We start from the raw sequence: 26,404 nt of genomic DNA on the forward strand, positions 1-26,404 counted from the left end.
CCCAAACCTGGGGCGATGAGGCCTCACACGGCATGGGGGGACCCAGCCATGCAAGCACTGGGTGCGGGGGGTACCCCCAGACCGGGCATCCCGGGAACCTACCTGGCTGTGCTGCGCCCCGGGCGCCCGCCTGCGTCCCTTCACATCGTGGCTCCGCAGCGCTGTGCCTGGTAAAGCCGATTATGCATCGGCTTTACGGCTCTCCTTCTCCCCAGCATCCCCTCCTGCCTCGCTCCAGTGCCTGGCACGGCCCGGGGCCACGGGGGATCCACTTGGCAGAGTGTGGGGTCATCCCTACGGTAGGAGCAAACCTTCACTCAGGGGCTCGCTCAGGGTCTGCACCCCCCCAGTCCACCCCACCTTGGGGAATGTCTGGTCCCCAAAACCCCAAGAGGACCCCTCTGAGTCTCTCTTACCTCAAATTCCATCCCCTGACCAATCCCTCTCGCGGGGGGCTCCTTGCCCCGGTTCTTAGCAACCCACCCCTGGGTGCGCCGGGGTGTAAGGGGCCACCCTGCTTCCCCCACCCATGGCGGGTGCTGAGCCCCAGCCCTGGCTGTGGGGTGGAAAGAAATCCCTGGGAGGTCCCTTTGCTGATGGGGCACAGCCCAGCACCCCCAAATCCCCCTGGACAAAAATGATGACAGCACACAGCATGGGAAGGGTTCAGCTGTATTTTGACTCTGGAAGAAAATATAGGCAGTAATACAGAAGCTTTGCAAGCACGGATACATACACGACCCCCCCAAAAGCCACGGGCGCGGGGGGCTTGTCCTGGCACCTCCTCCAGCCCCATCCCTCTGCTGCCCTTGAGGTCGGGGGGCTGAGGGCATCTCTCAATCAAGGCAAAAAGGCAAGACATCTGTCAGTGGCTGGATGGACTCCTGCCAAGGGTCAAACTGCACCTCCCAGACCCCAAACTCCATCTCACTAGAACAAAACGCTTTCTTAGGTGCTTTCCTGGAAAACCAGCTCTGATCTGGACTGAGCATCTTTCGCTTAATCCCTGAAACAGCTCCCGAGCTTCGGCCACGAGAGACGAGCCCCGAGAACCGCAGCTGAGAAAAGATGGGGTGAACCCCGCTGGATGCAGTGGGTCCTGAGGAGGGGGCTGGGGGGGCCCCAACTGGGGCTGAGCTTGCGGGACCGAGGTCCATCATCAAATCCATCTGGTCCCAGAACGCAGATCCGGGGTGTTTTCACTCCTCCTGCTCCATCTCCGCTCGATGCCAGGTGGGGTCCAGCGGGGTTCCCAGCCCGGCCCCCGCCCCAGCTAAGGCACAACTTGGCTGATTAAGAAAAAAGGGAGCCCAAAGGGCAAGAAGTGCCTGGGATGGGGAATAGGGGAATAGGGGAATCTGGGGAATACAGTACATAGAGCGCCGGGAGTGCAGGCGGGCAGGGGGCTGGGGAGGGGGTAATGGCCACAGAGACATGGGCATCACCCACGAGCTGCCAGGAGCCCCCGCACCAGCACCGCCAGGAATCACAATTCAAAAAAAAAAAAGAGAGGGAGGAAAAAAAAAAAGAAAAAGGGAATTTTGGCTTCAGATCCCAAGAAAAAGGGTTGTAAAGGCACTGTGCTCCACTTGAGACAGGACAGCGGCTCCTGTGGCATGCAGCTCCAGTGGGTGAGGCTGCGCTTCTCCCTGTCCTATGTAAAAAGCTTTGGCAAAAAAGGTACAATCTAAGGAGCATTTCAGCTACAAACTCCTTCTGCATGGCTGCTCTGTAAACACAGTTCTTTGCTGTCTTTGGCTGAAGTTCTAAAAAATATTTGAAGCTGAAAAGCTATTTTTTGGTTTGTTTTTTTTTAATATAGAAATAGATTTTTTTCTTTACAAAAAAAAAAAAAAAAATCAAAGCATCTTTTAGCACTTTTAATATATATATATATATAAAATTCCTGCTATAGAAAACAAACAAAAAACCCCCTTGGTTTTTGATATCTTGGTTTTTTTTAGGGAAAAAAAAATCTCTGTTGCTTTGGGAAAAAAAAAAAAAATACAACGTAGCTGGAGATGGGCAGGAACCACAGGAATCTGCCAGGGAATTACATGATGCTGCAGCTCTGCACAGCCTGAGCCTGGGAGGGAAAAAGAAAAAGAAAAGAGTTAAGAAGACCCCAAAGTCACCATCCATTTGCTCTGACTGCAAAATGCCCAGTGGGATCCTTTGGATACCCAGAGCACCCCCAGGCTCTCCTCCATCCTGGCCCTTGTGGTGTGATAAATAAATCCTCCCAAGCTGGGATGTTCATAGCTCCAAAACTTGAGAATTATTGGTAGGTGATACATGAGGATTATGATATTGACTAAGAGTATCAATGTAGAATATATCACACATCAATCTAATTATAGAGATATAAAATATACGTTAAAGGGCTGAAATATTCACGATTACCAGCCTGAACACTTAGCAGCAGTGGAGTGAGTGATGTGGAGGATGGGGAATGCTCTGGGGTGCCAAGGGGGCCAAGCTAAGACGGAATGTGGTGGGAAGCTGCTATGGCCACATCCCTTTCCAACCCCTCTCGGGACCTCCCATCCTTTATAAAGAGCCTTGTGCAAGCCCAAGGAGGAAGAGCAGGGAGAAGGAGAGGTGGGAGGGGACAGGACCCCCACAGCATTGCCCCGTTGGGAAAGGATGATGCCAGGACGGGGTGGAGACCCAGCAGCGCCAGGACAGCCAGCGGCGCAGCGGCAGGGACCTGACCCGGGCTCCGGGACGGGTACTGACCTGCCTGCGGGGGCTGGAGTTCCCCAGGAGGTAGTTCCTGGACACCAGGCTGTCCCCGAGGCCGATGCCAGAGTCGCCCATGCTGCGGTAGCTGCGGGTGACGGTCACGCTGGACGTGGACGAGCCCGAGGACACGGTGCTGATGCCGGCGTTCTGGGTGCCCGACTTGTCGGCCGGCTGCCCACACGTGCCGCACACGACGGTGCGGGAGCGCAGGTTGTATTCGCCGGGGTCCCCAGAGCTGCTGCAGCCCTAGACATCAGAGGGGACAGACAAAACGACCTCAAGCTCCTGCCAGAGCATCCTCTGCCCTGAGGATGGTGGCACAGCACCGGTGTGATCCAGGAGAGCTCTTCACATTAGGCCCTGAAGAGAGCCTGACTCACCTGTCCTCTCCATCATGGGGTTTAAAAATAATAGAATAGAATCCTTATTATTGTGTTTCTAATCCCAAGTGACTGGGGCCAGCACACTGCCCTGCTGCCCTGACCTTGCACACCAAGCTCTTGCTACATGGGAGACACCTGAACTGTGCTCCCCAAAACATCTTCCTCACCACTTCCTAAGCTGGCAGCTTCCTGATGGGAAATTTGCTCTTGGAAAGGATTCAGCCTCCAGATGACTGGGCAGCACTGGCTGCAGGAGCTTGGGATTAGAAATACAATAATAGAAAGACAATATAGAAAAGAATCACAGAATCGTGAAATGGTTTGGGTTGGAATGGACTTGAAAGCTCATCCCATTCCAGCTTCCTGCCATGGGCAGGATATCTTCCACTACACCAGGTTGCTCTAAGCCTCATCCAGCCTGGCCTTGAAAACTTCCATGGATCCAGGGGCAGCCACAGCTTTTCTGGGTAACATGTGCCAGTGACTCACCTCCCTCATGGGGAACAATTCCCTTCCAGTATCCCATCTATCCCTGCCCTCTGTCAGTGGGAAGCCATTCTCCCTTGTCCTGTCACTCCAGGCCATTGTCCAAAGTCTCTCTCCAGCTGTCTTGGAGACCCTTTAGGCCCTGGAAGGAGTTCTAAGGTCTTCCTGAAGTCTTCTTTTCTCCAGGCTGCCCCCAACTCATCCAGCCTGCCTCCAGAGCAGAGAGACTCCAGTCCTCAGAGCATCTTCATGGACTTGCTCCAGCAATTTCGTGTCCTTCTTGTGCTGGGGGCCCAAGAACTGGACCCTGCTCTGCAGTTGGGTCTCACAAGGGCACAGTAGAGGAGGACAATCCATTAGCTCAATGTGCTGGTATCAGTCTTGCACAGCTCTTCAGATCCAGAGAACTCAAAGGGAAGTGAATGATGGATGCCCCATTGTGCTCCTGCAGAGCTCTGGAAATGGCATCCAGAAGATCTTTCACCATCGTTGAGGCATGGCTTGGCCATGACAGCACCTCTCTGCGTGTGATTCCTGAGGGTCTCTCGTGTGCAGGACACACACACCCTGCAGGATGGGCTGGTGGGGGATGCTGGGCTGCAGCCAGGGATGTCTCTTGGGGAGAAATGGCTGCAGCTCCGCTCCTGGCACATTGCCTGCTCTCTGCCCACTGCCTGCTCCTCCTCCTGGTGCATATTTCAGCTCCATATGGGGAAAGACGGGCTGAGAGGAAGGACAAAGCCACCTCTGGATGTGTTCCAGCACCCTCATGAAGCAGAGAGGACAGAGCAGCTGCTGATGAATGTTGTCCATCAACTTCCCACCATCCTATCCTCCAAGCCATGCTGGGTACCAGCTCAGCCTCCCTCTGACTCTTCTGGCCCTTTTTGTGCCATGTCTGGGCTCCTTAGGGTTGGAACTTTCAGCACGGTCTTCAGAGCTTTTATAGTGAGCAGCAATCTCCTCCAGAGGTCTGCTGGCCTCTCTCCTGCAGTTGTTTCCACAGCAGCTTCCCCACTGCCTCCTTCTATAAGCCTGACACTGTGTGCTGCTGAGCTCCCTCCCACCCTGACTGGAGCTGCACCCCCTCGCACCCCTCGGAACCAGCGCCCAACTCACGTGGTGATGGCGATGGTGGATGCTCATTTCATCATCGTCCTCATCCTCATCGTCGTTGATGATCACAGTGCGCACCAGTTTCCTCATGGCCACCTCCTGCAGGGGACAGGAGGTGAGTTGGGAGGTTCAGTGCCTGCCACCCCCCATGCCCCATGCTGGAGCTGCCATCGGCTCTCACCTCCCCGTTGGAGTTGATGAGGGCAGTGCGCAGACTGTCCCCAGAGCCCCAGCTGCTCTGGGCTTTCCACACCACGTTACTGGGGGGGCTGTGGGTTGCTCCAGCTCCTGAGGCCCAGATCTAAGGAGAAAAGCAGGAGAAAAGTGACTTCTCAGATCTGCAGATTTCACAGCCCGGGGACGGGGGCCCATCACCACAGAAAGCCACACACCAAGCACTCCACGTAACCAGCGGCCTGGCAGGGTTTGGGACCTTGCCTGGATCCTCCACCAGGCAGCGACTCACCGTGACCACCTGGCCAGCCTTCAGGGTGAACTTTGGGGGGAAGCGGTAGGTGATGGGGGGATCATCCCCATTTTGCCGCTTGATCTGCCAGTTTCCCATCGCCTGGTCCTGTGAGAGAGAGAGCAGCGACCCTCAGAACCCTGGCTCCTCTCCAACTTGTCCCATTCACGTCCTGCCCATAGGGTGAAGCAGGGCTGAACCTCACCCCAGGGACTCTCTGGATCTTCCTGAAGGCAAACTCACCTCGTTGGACTTGTTCCTGAGACGGACGAACTTGCCCTCCAAGTCCACCTCCTCCACGCCAACACGGCCACTGGTCCGGGCATGGTGGGAGAAGCTGGTCCGGCTCTCACTGTCCTCCAGCTTCCGCTTCTTGGAGGAGCCTGGGGTGGACAGGTGGCTTCGGGATGCACCTTTGTGGGATGAAGGGCTGGGGGACAGCCTCAGCCTGGCAGGGGGAGAAGAGAAGATTAAGCCCGTGAGGACACAAGGGTTGGGACCCACATAGCCCAGAGCCGGGCACTGCATCCTGTGCTCACCGCTCCTCCTCGCCCTCCAGCAGCTTGCGGTAGGCGTTGATCTCCATATCCAGAGCCAGCTTGATGTCCAGCAGCTCCTGGTACTCATCCAGCTGCTGCTGCATGCGCGCCCGCATCTCGGCCATCTCCCGCTCCTTGTCGGAGAGCAGGCGCCGGTTGGTCTCGCGTTCCCTGGCCAGAATATCTTCCAGATCGTGCAGCTTCGCTTCCTTGGCAGCCAGCTGTGGGGAGGGAAGGCGAGGGTGGGCCACTCCACCTGGGACCATGCCCAGAAGGGGACCATCCCCCGGGGCAGACATCCCGAGGAACCCTTTGGTCTCAGCTCACCTGCTTCTGCAGCTGGCTGACTTCCGAGGAGAGGTTGTCAATGCGGATACGGGTCTGCTGCAGCTCCTCGTGGGCAGCACCCACCATGTTGCTGTTCCTCTCAGCTGACTGCTTGGCATTCTCCAGCTGGGGGACAGGACAGGGGCATCAGCACCTCAGCACCCACAGCCCACCCGTGCTCCACGGGGCTGGAGGGAGAGGAGAGTGGTGTGGGGAGGCTGCTCACCTTCGCCCCATAAGTTTTCTCCAGTTCCTCCTTGTAAAGCCTGATCTGGGCTTCGTGCTGGCTCCGCAGCTCCTGCAGGGCCTCGGAGAGCTTGCTCTCAAACTCCCGCTGCCGCCCGTTGTCGATCTCCACCAGCCGGGTCTCGTGGCGCCGCTTGGTCTCCCGCAGCTCCTGGGGACGGGTCAGGGGACGCTGTGTCACCTCAGGGAGGGGACACAACACACGTAGCGGGGGTTACCGAAAGCGACGCCGGCCCCACTGCAGCGCACCACGGCTCACCTCGCTGTAAATGTTCTTCTGGAATTCGAGCTCTTCCTTCAGGGTCTGCAGCCGGTTCTCAGCATCCACGCGACGCAGCATCTCATCCTGCAGCTGCTTCTTGGCTTCGCTCAAGGCACTTTCCAGCTGGCAGGGAATTGAGAAGGACCATCACAAGCAGGCTCTGGGCACTGCACCTGGCGTGGCTGGGGACCCACAACCCAACTGCATCTGCCCCACGGCCCCTGACATAGCAGGGACCTGGCAGCCTCCAGGTAGCAGGGTGAAAAGGGATCCCTGGGTCAGCTGGAGACAGAGCTGCCACCGCTCACCTTGGCCACCTGGCCCCTCAGGTCCCGCACTTCAGTCTCCAGATTCCTCTTCTCACCCAGGGCCGTGGAGAGCGCAGCCTCCTTGGAATTAAGCAAAGCTTCCACATCCTTAAGGCGTGCCTGGGCAGTCAGCAGGTCCCCTTCCTTCTTGGCATTCCTGCAGGGCAAAGGGTGGCACAGGTGAGTGGCATGGCAAGAATAATCATAGTCATCAGGAAATAATGGAATTGTTTGGTTCAAAGGTACCTCAAAGCACATCTAGTTACACCCCCTGCCATGGGCAGGGACATCTTCCACTATCCCAGGTTGCTCCAAGCCTCATCCAACTTGGTCTTGAGCACCTTCAGGGATCCAGGGGCAGCCACAGCTTCTGTGGGCAGCCTGTGCCAGGGCCTCACCATCCTCAAAGGGAAGAATTTCTTCCCAGTATCCCATTTAATCCTGCCCTCTGGCAGGAGGAAGACATTCCCCTTTGCCCCGTCACTCCAGACCCTTGTCTGAAGTCCCTCTCAGAATTCTGGAGTCCCTCTAAGTACTGGAAGGGACACTAAGGTCTTGTCAAGCTTCTCATCTGCCAAAACCTCCAAGTTCTTCTCCTCAGGGCAGTTCTCAGAAAAGCCTGGCTACTGTACCCCAAGCACAGAGTGTCACACCTGCCCCCCTCTGTGTCGCTAGTGGACACGAGTAAATATTCACAGATTTGACTCCACAAAATGAAGGCTGAAGAAGGAAAGACTTTATTGTTTACAAAGACCTGGCTTTTATAGGTTTTGAAGAAAGGCCAGGGATTGGAGAACAAGGCTATCACCTCTCCATCTCACTGGCCAGGCTAGAAATCTGTCAGTTGACTATCATCAGAAAAGAATGTAGAAAACAAGATGTTTACATCAAGAAACTGTAAAGAAAATTCAGTCAGAGCTGTAAACATCTCACAGAAGCTCACATAATATAGCAACATGCCTCTGATCACCCCCAGAAGGCTGCACTCCATCCCTAACAACCCCCCACCAAGGGCACCAGCCCATCCCAGCCACTGGACGCACCCAGCCCTAGTCTGGATACGGGGAAGCAGGAAGGGCTGCGGATGACTGGCAGAGCAGGAGTCTTGGGGTGCAGCGTGCAACGTGCACACCCACAGCACGGCTGCATCGCGACAGACCGGTGCTGACGAGCCCGGGGCCGGGGTGGCACCGTGTGGCATGGTGGGACGCAGGGCAGGGCAGAGGGACACCTGCAGCATGTTGTGGCGTGGCACAGCGTGGTACGGCACAACACGGATCTGCACTACGAGGTGGGGCAGAGCCCACCACGGCACGATGCGGTCACATGTGCCGTAGCACGGCCCAGCATCGTGTGAAGTGGGGCTGCATGGTGGAGCAGCAGCTGAGGGAGGAGCTGAAACTGCCCCAGAGCCAGCGTTGCCCACCTGGGGTGGCCAGGCAGAGTCTGAGCACCCTGCCAGTGCCAAGAGCTGGATGCCTCTCCTGGAGTGGACAGGGAGCACCAGGCGATGAGCAGGGCATAGGGGCCACCCGTGGCTGTGCCTCGCCATGAGCTCAGCTGTTTCTCAGTGGATGCAGAGCTGCGGTGCCTCAGCCCCTCCCCAGTCCGATCTCTGGCATCACCATCCACACTCCTGCACCATCCTGGCCCCCGCTGCCCCCCTCTCTTTCCCAGCCCTCTGACAGCAGGTCAAAGCCACTCCTGACAGACCCACCGCGTGACCAGGGAATCTGATCTGACCGCACCACCAAAACACAGCCCGGAGCTATTTCGGTAAATCCTATAAAAAGAAAAGACCCAACGCCCCCCCTCAGGCAGCCGCCAACCGCGGGGTGGGATCGTCAGCTCCCCTCCTTCAGAACGGGGCTGGAACTCGCCCCAGCAGCGGCCGCACGCCGGCAGCGCGGCGAGGAGCGTCCCGGGCCGAGGAGAGCGCACCCGGGCTGAGGAGGGAGCACCCGGGCCGAGGAGGGAGCACCCGGGCCGAGGAGGGCGCACCCGAGCCGAGGAGGGAGCACCCGGGACGAGGAGAGCGCACCCGGGCCGAGGAGAGCGCACCCGGGCTGAGGAGAGCGCACCCGGGCTGAGGAGAGCGCACCCGGGCTGAGGAGAGCGCACCCGGGCCGAGGAGAGCGCACCCGGGCTGAGGAGAGCGCACCCGGGCCGAGGAGAGCGCACCCGGGCTGAGAGGGAGCACCCGGGCTGAGAGGGAGCACCCGGGCTGAGGAGGGCGCACCCGGGCCGAGGAGGGCGCACCCGGGCTGAGAGGGAGCACCCGGGCTGAGGAGGGAGCATCCGGGCCGAGGAGGGAGCACCCGGGCTGAGGAGAGCGCACCCGGGCCGAGGAGGGCTCACCCGGGCTGAGGAGAGCGCACCCGGGCTGAGAGGGAGCACCCGGGCTGAGGAGGGAGCATCCGGGCCGAGGAGGGAGCACCCGGGCTGAGGAGAGCGCACCCGGGCTGAGAGGGAGCACCCGGGCCGAGGAGAGCGCACCGGGGCCGAGGAGAGTGCACCCGGGCTGAGAGGGAGCACCCGGGCCGAGGAGGGCGCACCCGGGCCGAGGAGGGCGCACCCGGGCCGAGGAGAGCGCACCCGGGCTGAGGAGAGCGCACCCGGGCCGAGGAGGGAGCACCCGGGCCGAGGAGGGAGCACCCGAGCCGAGGAGGGAGCACCCGGGCTGAGGAGGGCGCACCCTGGCCGAGGAGGGCTCACCCGGGCTGAGGAGAGCGCACCCGGGCCGAGGAGGGAGCACCCGGGCCGAGGAGAGCGCACCCGGGCCGAGGAGGGAGCACCCGGGCTGAGGAGAGCGCACCCGGCCTGAGAGGGAGCACCCGGGCCGAGGAGAGCGCACCCGGGCTGAGGAGGGAGCACCCGGGCCGAGGAGAGCGCACCCGGGCTGAGGAGGGAGCACCCGGGCCGAGGAGGGCTCACCCGGGCTGAGCAGGGCGCACCCGGGCTGAGGAGGGAGCACCCGGGCTGAGGAGAGCTCACCCGGGCCGAGGAGGGAGCACCCGGGCCGAGGAATGCGCACCCGGGCTGAGGAGAGCGCACCCGGGCCGAGGAGGGCGCACCCGGGCCGAGGAGGGCTCACCCGGGCCGAGGAGGGAGCACCCGGGCTGAGGAGGGAGCACCCGGGCCGAGGAGAGCGCACCCGGGCTGAGGAGGGAGCACCCGGGCTGAGGAGAGCGCACCCGGGCCGAGGAGGGCGCACCCGGGCTGAGGAGGGAGCACCCGGGCTGAGGAGAGCGCACCCGGGCCGAGGAGGGAGCACCCGGGCCGAGGAGGGAGCACCCGGGCCGAGGAGAGCGCACCCGGGCCGAGGAGGGAGCACCCGGGCCGAGGAGAGCGCACTCGGGCCGAGGAGGGAGCACCCGGGCTGAGGAGAGCGCACCCGGGCTGAGGAGGGCTCACCCGGGCTGAGGAGGGAGCACCCGGGCCGAGGAGGGCTCACCCGGGCCGAGGAGGGCTCACCCGGGCCGAGGAGGGCTCACCCGGGCCGAGGAGGGAGCACCCGGGCCGAGGAGGGCTCACCCGGGCCGAGGAGGGAGCACCCGGGCCGAGGAGGGCTCACCCGGGCCGAGGAGGGCTCACCCGGGCCGAGGAGGGAGCACCCGGGCCGAGGAGGGAGCACCCGGGCTGAGAGGGAGCACCCGGGCCGAGGAGAGCGCACCCGGGCTGAGGAGGGAGCACCCGGGCTGAGGAGGGAGCACCCGGGCTGAGGAGAGCACACCCGGGCCGAGGAGGGAGCACCCGGGCCGAGGAGAGCGCACCCGGGCCGAGGAGGGAGCACCCGGGCCGAGGAGGGCTCACCCGGGCCGAGGAGGGCTCACCCGGGCCGAGGAGAGCGCACCCGGGCTGAGGAAGGCGCACCCGGGCCGAGGAGGGAGCACCCGGGCCGAGGAGAGCACACCCCGGCCGAGGAGGGAGCCCCGCACCCGCACCGCGACATCGCGGGTCACGAACACCAGGGAGCGGCTGCGGCACCGCCCGCGCTCAGCCCATCCCAGAGCGGGGTCCAGACCGCCAGGAATGGACCCAGGACCGGCAGGAGCTCCCAGAGTCGCAGACGCGGCACGTCGGAAGCTCCTGGATTGGCCAGCGGCAGATTTTCCTGCTTTTCTTTCTGCTTCCTGACCCTAGCTAGCATTCTGTTATTTTGCAGACTAAAGCAAAGATTTCGAAATCCCTGGCTACTGTTTTAAAGTGCAAACCTCACTTCAAATCCCAGGGTATTCCATGTTAAAAGAGCGGGAATTCCACTTAAAGGCAGTTTGAAAAAACACAATTCCTACATGTACAGTAACGAAATTCGGAATCACTTAAAGTGCTGCTGTCAGGAAAAGCAGAGCCTCTGGGAATCCAGGAGCAGCTTGCAGACTTTTTCTTGGAAGTGAGTGAAGATGTATCTTCTGCCTTTCTTTCAATTTCTGAAAGCTCCTTTCCCAGCCCAGAACTGTCTTTATTGTGGTGTAAAGGGCTCACTATAACATGTTGGATCTATAATGAATCTGTAATGTTTCTGTGGTCAGATTTTCATAATTTAATGTTTGGGGCTCTCAGGTAAGAGGGTCTCAATGATATGCAGAGAGTATGATTTCATAGTCCATAAATTCCATAGAACAGCCTCTTTTATGTCTAAGTAGCATTTAAGCAGCCAAGAGGATTTGGAATTCAGCCCACAGTGGAATAACTGACCAAGAAATGCTGCCGGCCCCCCTTTTCCAGGGAGCCACAGCCTCACTTGATGGAGCTGCTGCTGGAGCTCCGTGCTGGGTCCTTCCTGTTCAACCCACTCCTTTTGTGCCAGTGACTCACAGGACAAGAATGCCAACTGGGAGCGGATCCCAGGCTCCGAGGCTCACTGCAAACCCGCGTTCCAGGCTGAGTTTTCCCATCTGGCCCCGGCTCATCCCCGCAGCCAGCGTGGCCACCCCAGCACTGCCGGCGGGGTCCTGTGCTGTGGTTCCCGATGGAGCTGAGCTGCGATGTGACTGCAGGAAGAGCTCCTCCCTGCTGTGCTGCTGCTCCGTGCTTGCTGTGCTGGCTGTGCAGGTTTGGGTACAGCTGGAGGACACCGGCTCTCCAGGATGGGGCTCCAAGCATGACCTGGATCCTAAGACTCTTTCAAGGGACAGCAGTTCCACTGATAAGTGACAAACAAGGGAAAACTGCTGATAGGTACCCGGGTGTCTGCAGCAGATTCACCCTCTCCAGGGACCAGAAGTATCCAGAGTTCTGGGCATCAACGCCTGGAAAGCCCCGTAGTAAATCCCAGATGACTCAAGGACAAATCCTTTTTCCTTAGAAGCCTCCTGTGCTCTGGATTCCACTGTGAGAAGGAGAGCCAGAAGCCTGGAGCTCACCAGCCACGGGGCTAAGTTAGGAGTAGTTCTGCCCGAGGGAGAGGGGTGAGACAAATCCTCTGCTGTCCTCTGCTCTGGGGAGTCCAGTGGTCAGCAGAATTCAGCTCCCTGCGACCTGAGCATCTCCCCCCATGTTCCTTCCAAACACACCCTGACCCCAAAGGTGGCAGCAGCCTCTGGATAAGGTGTCAGCACACAGGTGAGTGAGTCCTCTCTGGCCCTGGGGACCCCCCAGCCCACTGCTTCATGCCAGGCCAGCCAAGGTTTGAGTTTTCCCTTCTCCTGCCCTCAGGTCCTGCTTTTATTCCCGGGAAGCCTCACAGGCTCCAGCTGGCGCTGGGCTAAAAATAAAAACTTCCATGGCAGCTGTGTCACTCCCACTTCCCTGGAGAGGAGGAGGGAGCCAGACCTTCCTCCTCCTCTCCCCAGAGGGTTTCACTGGCCTCTCCATCCTGCCTGCTAGAGCCTGCAAGATCCCAAATTCCCCAGTGAAAAGGGAAGCAGAGACTCATTCTGGAGGGCTGGGTGCCTCCAAATCCCACAGGATTTGATGCGCTGTGCTGCAAGAGCCATGGGTAAAAACAATCCAAGAGGAGAAAAAACAACAGAGGCATCAAATCCTCAAGAAACAAATGTCTCAAGAGAAAAGATTGAGGGAAAAGGGGCCTCAAGACATTTTATTTTTAGCTTTTAAAAGCAGGAAGAAGGAAAAAAAAAAAAAAAAAGATTGAATATTGCAGCGGAGCTGCCAGAAAATCCAAATGTTAATGGAAAGTTGGATCTGCTCTGGCTGTGCTCAGCACAGACAGACGCGAGGCTGCGAAGTTGACGCGATGGATTCGGAGAGGGCTCAGGGACAGCCCCACAGAGCAGCATCTGCTACTGCTCCCCCCACTCTGCCCCAAAAACCCAGCCAGGAAACCTGGCAGGTCTGGGCTCTCCCTCTGGAAAAGTCAAGACAGGACAAAGTCATCGGAGCATATTGGAACAGCTCCAGGCATGAGCCCACCAGGCTGCTGGAAAGATGCCAACCCTCTCTGAGATGCCAGAGCCCACTCAATGCATTTTTAGGAAACACTCTTTGGTTTCCCTCTCCATTATTAATCCCCACAAGTGTTCCTGAACCTTGGGCAGCACTGGGCTTCATGCACTGGAAGAGGAACGAGTGGGATGGAGCTCGTAGAGGGTGCAGGCGTTCCCCGCCTTCCCTGCCTCTTAATTGCAGCTGCCCCACCCCGGAAAAGGCGCCAACTCAGGGAACTTCTGCCTCCTGCCCCATCCATAAATCTTTATGGACATCTGCAAATCTCCCAAGACTGCAGGTCTCACTCCCACCTGGCTGCCAGGGGCACAGCTGCCTGCTCCTGGCCTCGCAGGCTGAGAACACTGTCCCAGAAAAGGGGTATGTTTGACATGTTTACAGCTTGGGAACCCAAGGCAGGAGCATCAGTGTGTGCCCATGGAAGTCTCTGATTGCTAGGAGGACCCAGGAAACCTGCGTTGCCCCACCTTGGGCAGGCTGCTCTCCGTGGCACTGCCTGCAGTGCCAGGGATCTGTCCCAGGATCACTACATGTATCCCAGGGATCACTCCCCTACCCCAGGGATCATCCCCCCATTGCAGGGATTCCCCAGCCCCAGGGATTGTTCCCCCACCCCAGGGGACCAGGGCGCCACAGGACAAGCGGCAGGGACAGCACGAGGAGAGGCGGACCTGGAAAACCTCCGCAGTGGGGCAATGGGAATGTGGCAAAGCAGCTTCTCCCAGCTTCTGACTCATCTGTGCCACAGCGCCTCTGCCAAATCACCAGGATAAACAAGGGCTGGTCTCCTAGCAGGGGAGCTGGAAATAGCCAGCATGATGTATAGCGAGGACAAGGGCTGCACGGAGCCGGCATCCTGTTGGGCACCAGCCCCCTGCCACAGGCAGCTGTGTTCACAGATGCGTGGAAGCAGCTTCCACCTCTGGCATCACCGGTGCCAAAGACCCTTCCGGGCGCCAGGGCCAGTGCTGGCCCCACCACATGCTCATCCATGGGGCTGAGGGGCTTGTCCAGCTCCACGTGGCCCCAGTGGAGCAAATCCAGCTCACAGGCATCGCCCAAGAGCTGGGCTTCCCCTCCTGGAATTGGGATCTGGCCTTTCCTTGCGCCCTTGAAATGAACCAAAACTGCTGCTTCCTTGGGAACCAGGAAAAAGCCTTTCATGGGGAGGCAAACAGACCCCTCCTTGTCTAGGATTCCCCAAATCCAAGATGCTCCTCTCCCTCCACAGCTCCCATCTGTAGGAGCACTGCTGGGAGCTGTGGGTGCACACAAACTGGAGCATGAAGGAACCTGACTGTGCTGATATTGACACCGCCAGGAATCAGCCACACACGTCCCCTCTGAAGGTCTGAAGGAGCTTTTTTCCTCCTGGATGCACCGGAGCAGAGACCTGTCATCACACAGCCCCCCCATCACCACGGGAGAAGCACTTCAGCTTCAGCAGCATCACAACCAACAGAGCTGCTTAAGAGCTCATTTAAAACCGCGCATTTCTGAGAATAGATAGTGTATTAATTGTCTAGAATTAACAATGTTGCAGCTCAGGGCTGGCTGGGGAGCCCCAGTGCTGCTCACTCCCTGTCACGCCAGCTGGTGACTCAGCCCAGCCTCCACCAGCAGCCTGGAATGGAAATCCCAAGTCACCAACTGACGCTGCTGTTTGGGCTGAGTCCCCCATAGTAACTGTGGCTTTGGAGGGTGAATTACCAGAGGGGTTTCAAGGCTGGAAATGGGGGTTTTGCCCTTTTGCCATGGCATTACCAGAGGGGTTTCAAGGCTGGAAATGGGGGTTTTGCCCTTTTGCCATGGCATTACCAGAGGGGTTTCAAGGCTGGAAATGGGGGTTTTGCCCTTTTGCCATGGCATTACCAGAGGGGTTTCAAGGCTGGAAATGGGGGTTTTGCCCTTTTGCCATGGCATTACCAGAGGGGTTTTCAAGGCTGGAAATGGGGGTTTTGCCCTTTTGCCATGGCATTACCAGAGGGGTTTCAAGGCTGGAAATGGGGGTTTTGCCCTTTTGCCATGGCATTACCAGAGGGGTTTCAAGGCTGGAAATGGGGGTTTTGCCCTTTTGCCATGGCATTACCAGAGAGGTTTTCAAGGCTGGAAATAGGGGTTTTGCCCTTTTGCCATGGCATTACCAGAGGGGTTTTCAAGGCTGGAAATGGGGGTTTTGCCCTTTTGCCATGGCATTACCAGAGGGGTTTTCAAGGCTGGAAATGGGGGTTTTGCCCTTTTGCCATGGCATTACCAGAGGGGTTTTCAAGGCTGGAAATAGGGGTTTTGCCCTTTTGCCATGGCATTACCAGAGGGGTTTTCAAGGCTGGAAATGGGGGTTTTGCCCTTTTGCCATGTGGGAGTCGACAGGGGAATGGGAAGGACTTGGTTTTTCACTACCCACGTCGAGTATTTGGGGGAGGTTTGCATCAGGCATGAATCTGTGTGTCTGCACAGACAAAGGGCAGGATTTACCCTCCACGAACAAGTGTCCCAGCTTGGAGTATGCACCACAACCCTCCAGCAGCTCTGCCAGTGCCTGGCTGCCTGGGAGACCCCCTGTCACTTGTGGGACCCCATTTACTGCCTGTAGGACCCCCTGTTAGGCACGGAATTCCTTCTCCCAGCTGCCTGGGAAAAGCTTTTCCAGGGTGCCACAAGGCTTAGGAGACAGATGCAAAGAGGATGCAAAGTGCAAGGAGGATCAGCCAGCAGAGTCCCCAGCGTAGGGAGCACAGGGAGCCCAGCAAAACGAGGGCAGGATTTCCCTGTGGGGAATGTCTACCACCAAACCCTGGGTCACCTGGAACAAGCCTCCAGGCTGGGGTGACATGCAAAGTGCTACCAGTCGAAACTCGATTCAGCAAACCTGGCCCAGGCCCAGGTCTGCTACCACAGCTAGTCCTGAAGAGTTTGGGACCAGTGTCTGTGCAGGTCCTGAGGGGATGGGCTGAGCTCAGTGTTTCCAGAGCGAGGCCAGATCCTTGCTTGAAAAAACCCTGCATTTTCCATTGAAAAAAGTCACCAAAAACTTGAACAGGCTGCCCAGGGCAACGGTGCAGTTGTCCACTTTCTGGAGAGATTTAACAGACGTGTAGATGTGGCATTTGGGGACATGGTTTAGCGGTGGCCTTGGCAGGGCTGGGGGAACTCGATGATCTTGGAGGGATTTTCCAGCCCAAACTGTTATGTGATTCTATCTCTTTATAAACCTGAACATCTCAACTGCTCAGAGCACCACGGTCAAACACTGGTCAACCCCACGTGCAGCCCAGGCTTGGCACAAACCAAACCCATCCGTTCTGAACGTGCCAGCCTGCCTTTTTGTGGCTCCCCATGAAATCTTGAATTGGGCTGTCTAGAAGACACTTGATGGCCTGGAATTGGGACTACCCTAAATATAGATTAAAGCAACAATACCCTTTATCAAGAAAAAGAAACTTGATAAATAAAGCTTGGAATTGAGCCAGAAAGAGATTTTTTTTATACACAACTCAAATATGTCGATACACCACCTTGTGCTCAATTCCATCTTCTGAGGGCAAGATTTCAGTAAGAGAGACATGAGAAAAGAGCTTTGAGATCATGGAATACCCTGAGTGGGAAGGGACCCACAAGGATCATCGATTTCAACTCCTGCACAGGACAGCCACAAAAATCCCACCATGTGCTTGAGGGCATTGTCAGCTTGTTTTCCCAATCCAGAATTTGCAAACACTTTACAGTGTTGTCTACTGCTGACTAAAGCCAAAGCCTTTGGGAAGAGGAGGGAAGAAGGAAATTCCAAGTCTTCAAGGCACTACTCTGAACACTCACCATTTTAACAAGTCAGTTCTGTATCATTAATATAGTTAAATTATACATAAAGTAATGACAAATTAAAAATTACTCCAGCACCGCAAAAGCCAGCCAATAACCGAGCTAAAACTTAATGGGAAAGTTCTGGGTTTGGGTTTTTTTTTTCACCTAGAACAGCTCTGAGTGTTGCCCCTCCATGGAAACCCCAGAACATTCCACTTCAATACATCCTTCTCTGGATGAAGGAGAAATGCTAAACCCATAAACCACCATCTCAAAGGAAGGAGACAGAAGAGATTCCCGGTGTTTCCCTGGGAGATTGGGCATGGCAGGAGCTTTACAAAGGAAGTTAAAAACAGGGAGCTGAGTCACTTGTATTAGTCATGCCTCCAGGACCAGGAGCACTGGGGGAAAACGCTGTGAGCTCGTGTTTTGCTAGGAACCAGAGACACAGCCAGGATGTGGAGCAGGGATGCAATCCCAGCCCTAGGAGCAAGGAAACATGCTGCCACTGTGCAGATGTGGCTGTAACTCTCCCTTCTTCTGCTCACACAGTCATGGGTTAGAAAATCATTCTACATTCCTTTATAACTAAAAAACCAAACTGTACTAACCCATAACACACATGCAGTTCCTGCGACCAAAGGCGTGATGTGGAGGGAGGAGGAGGTCGCTCTGTACCTGCTGCATCCTGACCCACAACGGAAACCAGGTCCCTTTGCAAGGTGGGACAGGGCAGAAAGCAGCCAAAAGAGGCAAAGCAGGGGCCGAGTTCAAGGCCTCCTTTTTCTCTTCAGAAGCGGCAGTAGCTCACCCTGTTTTTCATAAATTGGGTACGCAAAGCTTCCGGCCAGCAACATTTGCTTAAGAAACAAAGCAGGGGATTGTTGGCTCCAGATGCCACACGTGTTCCTGGAAACAAAAGGGTTTTGCTATCCCGGCTCCAGCAGCGCAGATAAAGGCAGGCAAGGTGTTTACATTGCCACAAGGTCTGTTTGCGTGTGGCGGTGGCAGCGAGGCTGAGTCGCTGCTGGCACCAGGAGCTCCAGCTGCTGTTGGGGCAGCTGTAGGAGTGGGCACGGACAGAATGCCAGCAGGAAAACGCAGCTCAGCACAGGGACGAGCAGCAACCAAGGTGAATGACTACGTTTTGCCGCGCTGTGCCACGCGCAGAGCTGCCAGCACGCCTCTGCCCACTTTCCCTGACAGCCTGCACTGTGCCGGGATGGAGCCCAGACCTGCTTGGCACGTGGGCAGGAAATGAGCACTTCCCCAGAGCGAAGACCGCAGATGAGGCATCCCTAGAAAGCGCAATTTAGCCCAAAATCTGCTTACAGGGAAGTGCCGGTGAACAGAACCACCATGAAGCGCTCCAGCCTCCCCTCCACCTCCCTCCTCAGCCTCACATGCCCACAGCACACTCAGCACGAGGCGAACCCCAGCCTGGTGGCTTTTTGCACTGGAACCGCAGAGCTGAGCCTGGGTTGCACAAAGCAGCGTCTCTGGGGCCCGGCAGCCGCTCAAACAGCCAAGCACGACACCCAGGGGTGAGGCTGCTCTCCTCAGTGCTCCCCTTCCCCACCAAAGCCCACGGCACGGAGGATCAACTCAGAAAACTCCCCCGGTTTGTCCCAGCGCAGCCTGGTGCCCCGCGGGGGAGCATCCTCGCACCCCAGGGATGCTGCCAGGTTATCTGCCCTCCTGCCAGGAAGGAAGGGGCAGAGCGTGGCCGTCGGACTGGCGGGGGCCCCCCAAAGCACGGCCCCACGGTGCCGCACCCTGCTCCAGCCCGGAGACACATGGCTGAGCGTGAGTCACCTCCCTGGTCTGCCAGGGCTGATCCAGAGCCCTTCCACAGCCAGGGCCACTGTGAGGAGAGGGGCACACACGGCTCTGGGGGTGCTGGGAGCTGCAGGGGGGCAGCTGGGCACCCCTCAGCACCGAGGGGCACCAGGGCCAAGTTTCCTTTGGGCTACCACCACCCCCTTTTGAAGATCACATTACACATCCACACCAAGAGCTCGGACATTTCTTCAGGCTCGTTTTAAGGAGAAACTGTGTCCTTAAGCTGTTAATAAATAAAAACCCCAACAAACCGAAAGTTCTGAGCTGCAGCGGGGAGACGCCAAGCTCTGCCCGACCAGGACGGCGGCAGGAGGACGTGTGTGCACAAACCAGCAGCCAGAGCAAGTGGCTGGAGGTGGCTTTTGTGCAAGAAGGAGAGAGAGACCTCTGCTATCAGAACCTTGCTCCTACAGAGGTGCCTCTGAGCCACTCACAGCCCCACTCACACAAAAATTCAACTTCAGGAGAGCCCGTGTTTGTTTCTAGCCTGGCTCCACCACGTCTCTGCAGGGACACGGCGCCAACGCCTGCAACGGTGCAACCCCATAATTAAGGGAGGTACAACACAGGCAGGGCAGTGCCCACCTCGTGCCCCGTGTGCTGGGGAGCTTTGTCCCTGCTGCTGTTGCAATTCCATGGAAGGCAGAAATACAGCATTGCCTGCAGCCTGGAGGACACCCCAAGCCAAGGGCACCTTCACCTTCATTGGGAAAAGGTAATTGGTTTATGACACAGAAGGTGAAACGTTGACTCAGCCTCACCAGGAACAGAGGTGTCCCAACCCCAGCTGGGTTTTGTGGTATTTCTGTGGGCTGAGTTCAATGCACCTCATTAACCAACTTCCACACCCTTTGGCTTTCCCCAACACCCACAGCTCTGGATCACACCGCGGTTCATGGACATGCTGCATATGCAGGAACAAGGAAAAATGTGTATATTTTATTATACTCTTATCAAGGACATGGAATGACTGGGAAGCTTTAAAGTAAGAGGGCAGATTTAGACGAGGTATTGGGAAAAAACTCTTCCTTGTGAGGGTGGTGAGGCCCTGGCACTGTTCAGAGAAGCTGTGGCTGCCCTGTCCCTGGAAGGATGGGGCTTTTCCTGGGTGGCCGAGAGCCTGGCTGTCACACAGATGTCTCTGCAGCTGCCACTGCACCAGGTGGGGCTGGGGGGCTACGCCAGCCCCCACAGTTGTTCAGCTTCACACTGAGGATATTCAAGCCTGGGCAGGCAGGGGAAGAAGCAGAGGCAGGTGGGCACCCAGCCCTGACACCATGCTGTCTGATGGCAGCTGTTGACAGAGAAAGGTTTTATATGGCACTGGCCTCAGCTGTTTGGGAACATGCTGAGCTGGTCACGAAGGAACAGGCTCAGCAAACAACCTCACAAAGAGCAGGATGGCAAAACAGGTAATGCAGCCAGAGGTGGGACAGTGGAAGTGATTCCCAGCTCATCCTGAACCCGCTGGGCTGACACTTTGTGGGGAATCCTCCATAACAGCCCTAATTTTGTCCAGGACCAGAGAGAGAACTCTGGTGACTTCCTCCTTTCCTGGTTGCCAGCAGCACAGAAGGAAACTACACTTCCCAAAAGGAACAAATTCAGCAGAATATGGAACTGGCAGCCGCCACACGAGTCCCACCCTGGCTGTGCCACTCTCTCTGTCTGCATCCCTGAGCACCACACTGGGAACAACTCCCTGTCCTCTGGGCTCTGGAGTTTGAGCGTTGCTGGGATTCAGACAAGTGAGGTGACACGTGCAAGGCTGAAAAACACTTGTGGCAGCATGTGGGATCGGGGCAGGCTGGGACGGGCTGCCGGGGATGGATCCCATCCCACACCAAATGCAGCCCTGATTCTCTTTGCAAGCGCTTCTCTTTAATCCCCAGCTCCAAGGATAAAGTCCTTCATTTACCAGAGTGGATCCTATCACCCTAAATATATATAAGGCAACGGGATTTCCTCTCACTCCCCTCGTCCCTGGGAAAAGTGAGGGGATGAGCCGTGGCTGGAAGACACTGGCAAACAGCAATGGGAGCGAGGTCACAAACCAAAAGTGCTGGAGCACGTTTCTCTGCCACAATTTTTCTTGGAAAAAGAGGGGCTGGATGTTTGCACAGACGAGAATTCCTCTCCACTGGGAACAGCTAATGAAAACCTTCACCTTGAAGAAACATTTTGCCACGGAGCCCTCCAGCCCTTCAGCGTGCCAGGAGGGCCGGCCCAGCCGTCCTGAGCTGCTGGCTGCAGATGTCAAGGGGCAACCAACGTGTCCACAGGGCTGGAGATTCAGGGTGGCATGTTTAAGAGCATCCCAGGGGCTACAGAGGGCTGGATCAGCCCAGCTCTGTGTTCACGACTCCCCCAAAGTATCCCCAGCTGCACAAGCCACTCTTTGTTTGCTCTGAAAGGGCAAAGCCTCCTCCCAGCCAAAGCATTCCCTCCCTGGCAGGGATTCCGTGAGGCAGATGGGGGAGAAACCCAGGAGCCTGAGGTTTCACCCCACGCAAAATGTTCCAGCACAAGCTCATTGCTGCTGAAGGAATTATGTGCTCCCCCCTCCTCCCCAGCAGCACTGAGCCCTAATTCTTTTTCCTCCCTTTTTTTCCAACTAAACAGGTTTCAATTACCTGCTCCTGCCTGGAGGGTCATTGCTCAACAAAGCACAAGGAAAAACCCCCTTGGACTGGGGAAAGGTTGGGGAGTTCACCTCCTGGCACCCCACTGCTGCCTCCCTTGCTCTGCCCTTAGACGAGTTTCCTCCCTCCACAACAACATTTGGGAAATAGAAGATTTGTCCTCATTAGAGCCAGGGATGAGATCAGGGCCCCAGGAGGAAGAGGCACTGCCAAGGCACTGGCTTAATCAAGTTAGGGGCTGTAATTCAGGAAGGCATCGATCATCAGCCATGGTGCTAACAAGGACTGGTTCCTGCCTTGGAGAAGGGAGCTGGTGACTGGATGGCCACCACATGGCCACTCCTTGCCCATGGAGTGGGCACTGAATTCCTCAGGGGGCCTCTCCTGGGACTGAAGGTCTGTATTCTACACCCCTGCCTCCCCAGACTGACAAATGTGGGATGGGATGAACTCTCATGGAGCAAGGCAAGGGCTGTGGCTCTGCTCACCCCCTGGGTCAGAAGCCAGCTTAAGGAGAGGGGACAATGAGCGGGACCAAGCACAGAGCATCTCTCCAACCTCTGGTGCCATGCAGGAATCCAGGTGTCTTCTGAGGAGGGGGACAGAAGCTTGAGGACACCAGGGACAGGGGCATTTCAGACTGGCCCTGTCCCTGCCCATGGCCTGGGAGGGGATGATGCTGTTGTTGCCAGCACCTCTGAGTCACCAGCCACCCTCACCGCACCCTCTGCTTTGCCTGAAGCGAGGCTACAGCATAGCCAGAGGCCATCCAGAGCTGGGGACACACGTGGCACGGGGACAGGCAGGACTGCCCAGAGGGGTCCCTTGTCCTGGGGCACAACAAGCGCCAGGCTGCACAAGGCTGAGGGTCCCCATGCACAGAGCCAGGTGGGCACTTTGGGAAACCCTCCTGAATCAGCACTGGAAACAACCAAACAGGCACTGGGAAGAACCCACTGGGAACTGGGAACCTGCCCAAGAGAGGAGCATTTGGCCAGGAACAGAGGGGTGGCAGGAGAGCCAGCCCAGCTCTTCTCAGACCCTCCTCCACCCATGCAGCTCTCGCACTCCTGCGTTGGTACTGGTTAGACTGGTCTCCTGTTCGCACACCCTGTCCCCCTCCACTCAGCACCTCTTTCCCCACCCCAGACAGAGCACTCAGCACCATGCCACATCCAGACACGTCATCCTGGCCCCCCACCCTCCCTCTGTGCTGCCGAGACAACCCCTGCAGCGGGCAGTGGCGATGCTGTGAGTGTTGATAACGCAGCCCCGGGCGCCTGCCCCGCGGGAGATACCCGGCACTTCCCCAGGGCTGACGGGCACAGCGCGGGCTGCAGAGGGCTGCCAGTTACTTATTAGCCCAAGCCTCGCTGTGTCAAGGACAGTGAAGTGGCCCCAGACCAAGCGCTGACCTAAGGGCTCAAGGTGGGCGGGGAGAGCCGGCACATCCCTGCCCAGCTGCATGGCAGGAGCAGAACAGCGTCTGAACAGGGCCCTCCTAACGCCACCAACAGTTCCGAGCCCTCCGCAGGGCTGGGCTCGTGGCTGCCCCATTCCCCAAACCCCAGAGATTCGGGACACCTCAGTCAAACTGAGCCCGAGGAGCAGAACTGCAGCTCAGCAGCCGATCGTGCTGCTCTCCCAGCAGCCCTGCCACACGGAGCAGGCCCCCAAGGAAACAAGACGAGCTGCAGCCTCCTCGAAAGGGTTTTGGGGGTTAGAGAGCGGCCCTCACACCGCGCCCTAGGGAGAGGGGACAAGCCAGAGGCAGGAATGAACAGCAATGGTTCCCCCGCATCTCCACTCTCCCATCTCACAGAGCGTGACTCAGAGATGACTCAACACCGAAACACCGCTGTCCCCCAGAGCCCCGCGCACCAACTCCCAAAACGCACCGAAACCCATCTCTCAAGCACAAGCTGCTCTCTGGGAACCCCCGCCAGTCAGAGCACTTTTTCGGGGGATTTGTTAACGCCCGGGAACAAGCACAGAAGCTCCCCGAGTGCAGCCCCACGGCAAGGAAAAATTCCACATCCGTTTTCCACAGGGCCGGAGCGCAGCCAGCTCCCCTCCACCACTGCTGCGAGCCGGGCATTTTTTCCAGCCCTCGAAAGATCGTGGCCAAGATAGTTTTGGGTTTGCATAAGGCAGAAAAAAGCCTTTAGACAGCTCAGCTCCTCCTCTCACCAGCATCCGGATCTTTGGGATCCGGGAGCAGGGATCTGGCGAGCAGCAAGCCGCCTTATCCGAAGACGAAGCTGCAGCAGCGCCACGGGAAATGCAAAGCTAAATATAACCCCGCATGGCTTTCGGAGACGGCTGTGACAGGCAGCACAGCCCTTCCCGCCCAGGTAGAATACTTAGGGCATCTACTAAGTAAGTTAATTTTAGCCTCATTCGGCACAGGCTCAAAACGAGGCATCCAGAACAAGAGGCAAAAGATCAAATGGAGTAAGCGGGGGCTGTCCCGCCACTGCCCAGCCCCGATCCGGCTGTGAGCCAAAGCTGATGACGGAAAGGGATCCGCTGGCTTCTTCCGTGGAGCAGGATTTGGGGAAATGAGCGCTGCAAGGACACGTCCCGACGCTGCAAGGGCTGGCAGAGCTCGGGGGAAGCCCGGTGCCAGGCCCTGCTCGGCCAGCAGTGACACCGGCCAGGGAGCCCCGTGTCCTCAGGGGACCTGTGCTGGGAAGCGGTGACAGCCCCGAGGAGGGCAGAGGTACCCGGCGGCAGCAGGGAGGGGTCCATGAGGGGGCATTTCTGAAGGCAGCGAGGGAAAGAAAGGGACACTAGGGGAAGCGGCCGGAGGAATTCGTGCCTCGGTACGGACAGGGAGCACATCGGCCAGAGACAGCCGGTGGGAGGGGGACATGAGCGCTGCCCTCACACCGCTTACCCCAAAGCCGGGGACCCCACAGAGCGGGAGCAGCCTGGCACAGGGAGGGTTAAGGCACACAAAACCTGGAGCAGGTTCTTTAACCGGTGCCAAAGACAGCAAAAGAAAATAGGACGAGCAGGCGAAATCTGTAGGCAGGACAGAGCCAGCTGGCTGGCACCGCTTCCCGGGCTGTGCCAGAGCGTGTTTAGGAATAGCTCCAGCATGACGAAGGCAGAGGAGCCGCCAGCCCGGCGCTTGCGGCCCGCATAGCACAGAGCCTGCCGGGGGCCCGGGGCATGTCTGCTCAGCCCCAAGCGTCCCCTGCTCCGCTCCCAAATCCGCCCTCCAAGGGCATCCCGGCCAAAGATGGCGCTTGGAAGTAGAGGAGGAATGACAAAAGAGCTTCTCTCGGTCCCTATCACAGACACTCCAGCCCCGGCCAGGCCACGGGTTTTTCCTCTCTCTCCCTGCCTCCTCCAGGTCGTTCCTTCCTCCCCTCCCGGCTCCCTGCCAAGCATGACGACAGCACCCATCCCGCTGCATTCCCCGCCATCCCCAGGGCACTCACCGGGCTTTCAGCTCCTTGTGCTCCTCCCGGACTTTACTGAGCTCCAGCTGCAGCCGAGCTCTCTCCTTGGCCACCGTATCCAAGGTCTTGCGGGCATCCGCCAGCTCCGACTCGTAGGCAGCCTTGATGCCCGAGACCTCGCGGCTCACCACCTCCTCGGACTCCGTGATGCGGAGCCGCAGGCCGGCGTTCTCCAGCTCCAGCGAGCGCACCTTGTCGATGTAGACGGCCAAGCGGTCATTGAGCTCCTGCAGGTCCTCCTTCTCCTGCAGGCGGGTGATGCGCGTCGGGGACAAGGGGGTCCCCGAAGCCCCGCTGCGGGTGCTCCTCTTCTGCGAAGGTGTCGCCATGGGGTCCGGCGTCGAGGCGAAGGGCACGGCTCAGGTCACGGCGCGATGTCCCTCGCCACCCGCCCAGCTGTCGCGGCAGCTCCCGGTGTCTGAGTGACTCGCTTATATCCCAGCTGGGCTGTTCGCTGGGAGGAGGAGCTGCCAGGAGGCGGCGGGTGGAGTTATCCAAACCCTGGGTGGAGACAGCTCGCATCAGTTCCAGCCCTTCCTTAGGAACGGCTGGGAAAATATCTCTGGGTAAAGGAGCCTTGGGAGGGCGTCTCTGGGGACGCAGTCTGGGGTAGCCCCCTTCCACACCCTTTTCTAGGGCGCTTCCCCCGACAGAAGCTGGGGTGCAGACTGGGGGGGGCTTGGCCAGGAAAAAGGGGCTGCAATGAGGGGGTGCAGCCAGGCACCCCCAGGACCCTTGGGCTGAGCACCTCCAGGACATGGCTTTCCCGCAGGACAGGGCAGGCAGCATCTCAGCGGCTGACAGCCGGCTGTGGAGGGGGGTCCTGGCACACCCTGAATGCAGGAGCCATAGGCTGCATAGGACCCCGGGGTACCTGAAACTCTGGGGGCCAGGGACCCAAATACAGTCCCAGGTCACCTGAAACACCTTGGTCTGGGTTCCTCTGAATCCTGAGGCATCCCACACAAAGAGCTCTGGGGCACCAAAGAATGCCCCCACCCACCTACCCGGGTTTTGCCCACTTCTCTCAGCACTGGTTGTCGCCATTTCCCAGCTCTCCTCAGTGCCAGTTTGTAATTCCCCAAATTCTGAGCGCCAGCTGAGCCCCCACCCCAATTCCCTGCACTGTTTCCTGTTCTCCTGCCTCCCAGCCCTCTCCAGTCCCACTCAACCACCTTTCCAGCGTCGACAGCTCCAGCGGGGGTGATTCCCGGTCCTCCCAGTGGGTGCGGGGGGCTCCGTCTCCCTCGAAGCGCTGCTGAGACTCGGGCAGCTCGTGATTTCCAGATCGGCCAAAGGCTTCAAGGCACTCCCAGTGTCCCCTCCTCGGACTTCTTCCCTTCCCTGCTTGTGCTGTGGAGCC

The 26,404-nt window shown here is 58.1% G+C and overlaps 1 protein-coding gene across 1 annotated transcript; it reads right to left on the reverse strand.

Annotated features, from left to right (window-relative positions):
- Nucleotides 1-658: 658 nt before the first annotated feature.
- On the reverse strand, nucleotides 659-26,404 carry LMNA (lamin A/C). The gene is made up of 13 exons (XM_040088243.2): nucleotides 26,217-26,404; nucleotides 25,021-25,542; nucleotides 6,879-7,035; nucleotides 6,568-6,693; nucleotides 6,289-6,459; nucleotides 6,063-6,188; nucleotides 5,736-5,956; nucleotides 5,440-5,644; nucleotides 5,197-5,304; nucleotides 4,912-5,031; nucleotides 4,734-4,829; nucleotides 2,740-2,991; nucleotides 659-2,086 (listed from the first exon to the last, which is right to left on the reverse strand). Exons 2-13 carry the CDS (start codon nucleotides 25,368-25,370, stop codon nucleotides 2,054-2,056), a joined length of 1,965 nt encoding a protein of 654 aa, XP_039944177.1. The 5' UTR covers nucleotides 25,371-25,542; nucleotides 26,217-26,404; the 3' UTR covers nucleotides 659-2,053.

The sequence above is a fragment of the Hirundo rustica genome, chromosome 29 (genome assembly GCF_015227805.2).
Source record: "Hirundo rustica isolate bHirRus1 chromosome 29, bHirRus1.pri.v3, whole genome shotgun sequence".
NCBI classification, from domain to species: domain Eukaryota; kingdom Metazoa; phylum Chordata; class Aves; order Passeriformes; family Hirundinidae; genus Hirundo; species Hirundo rustica.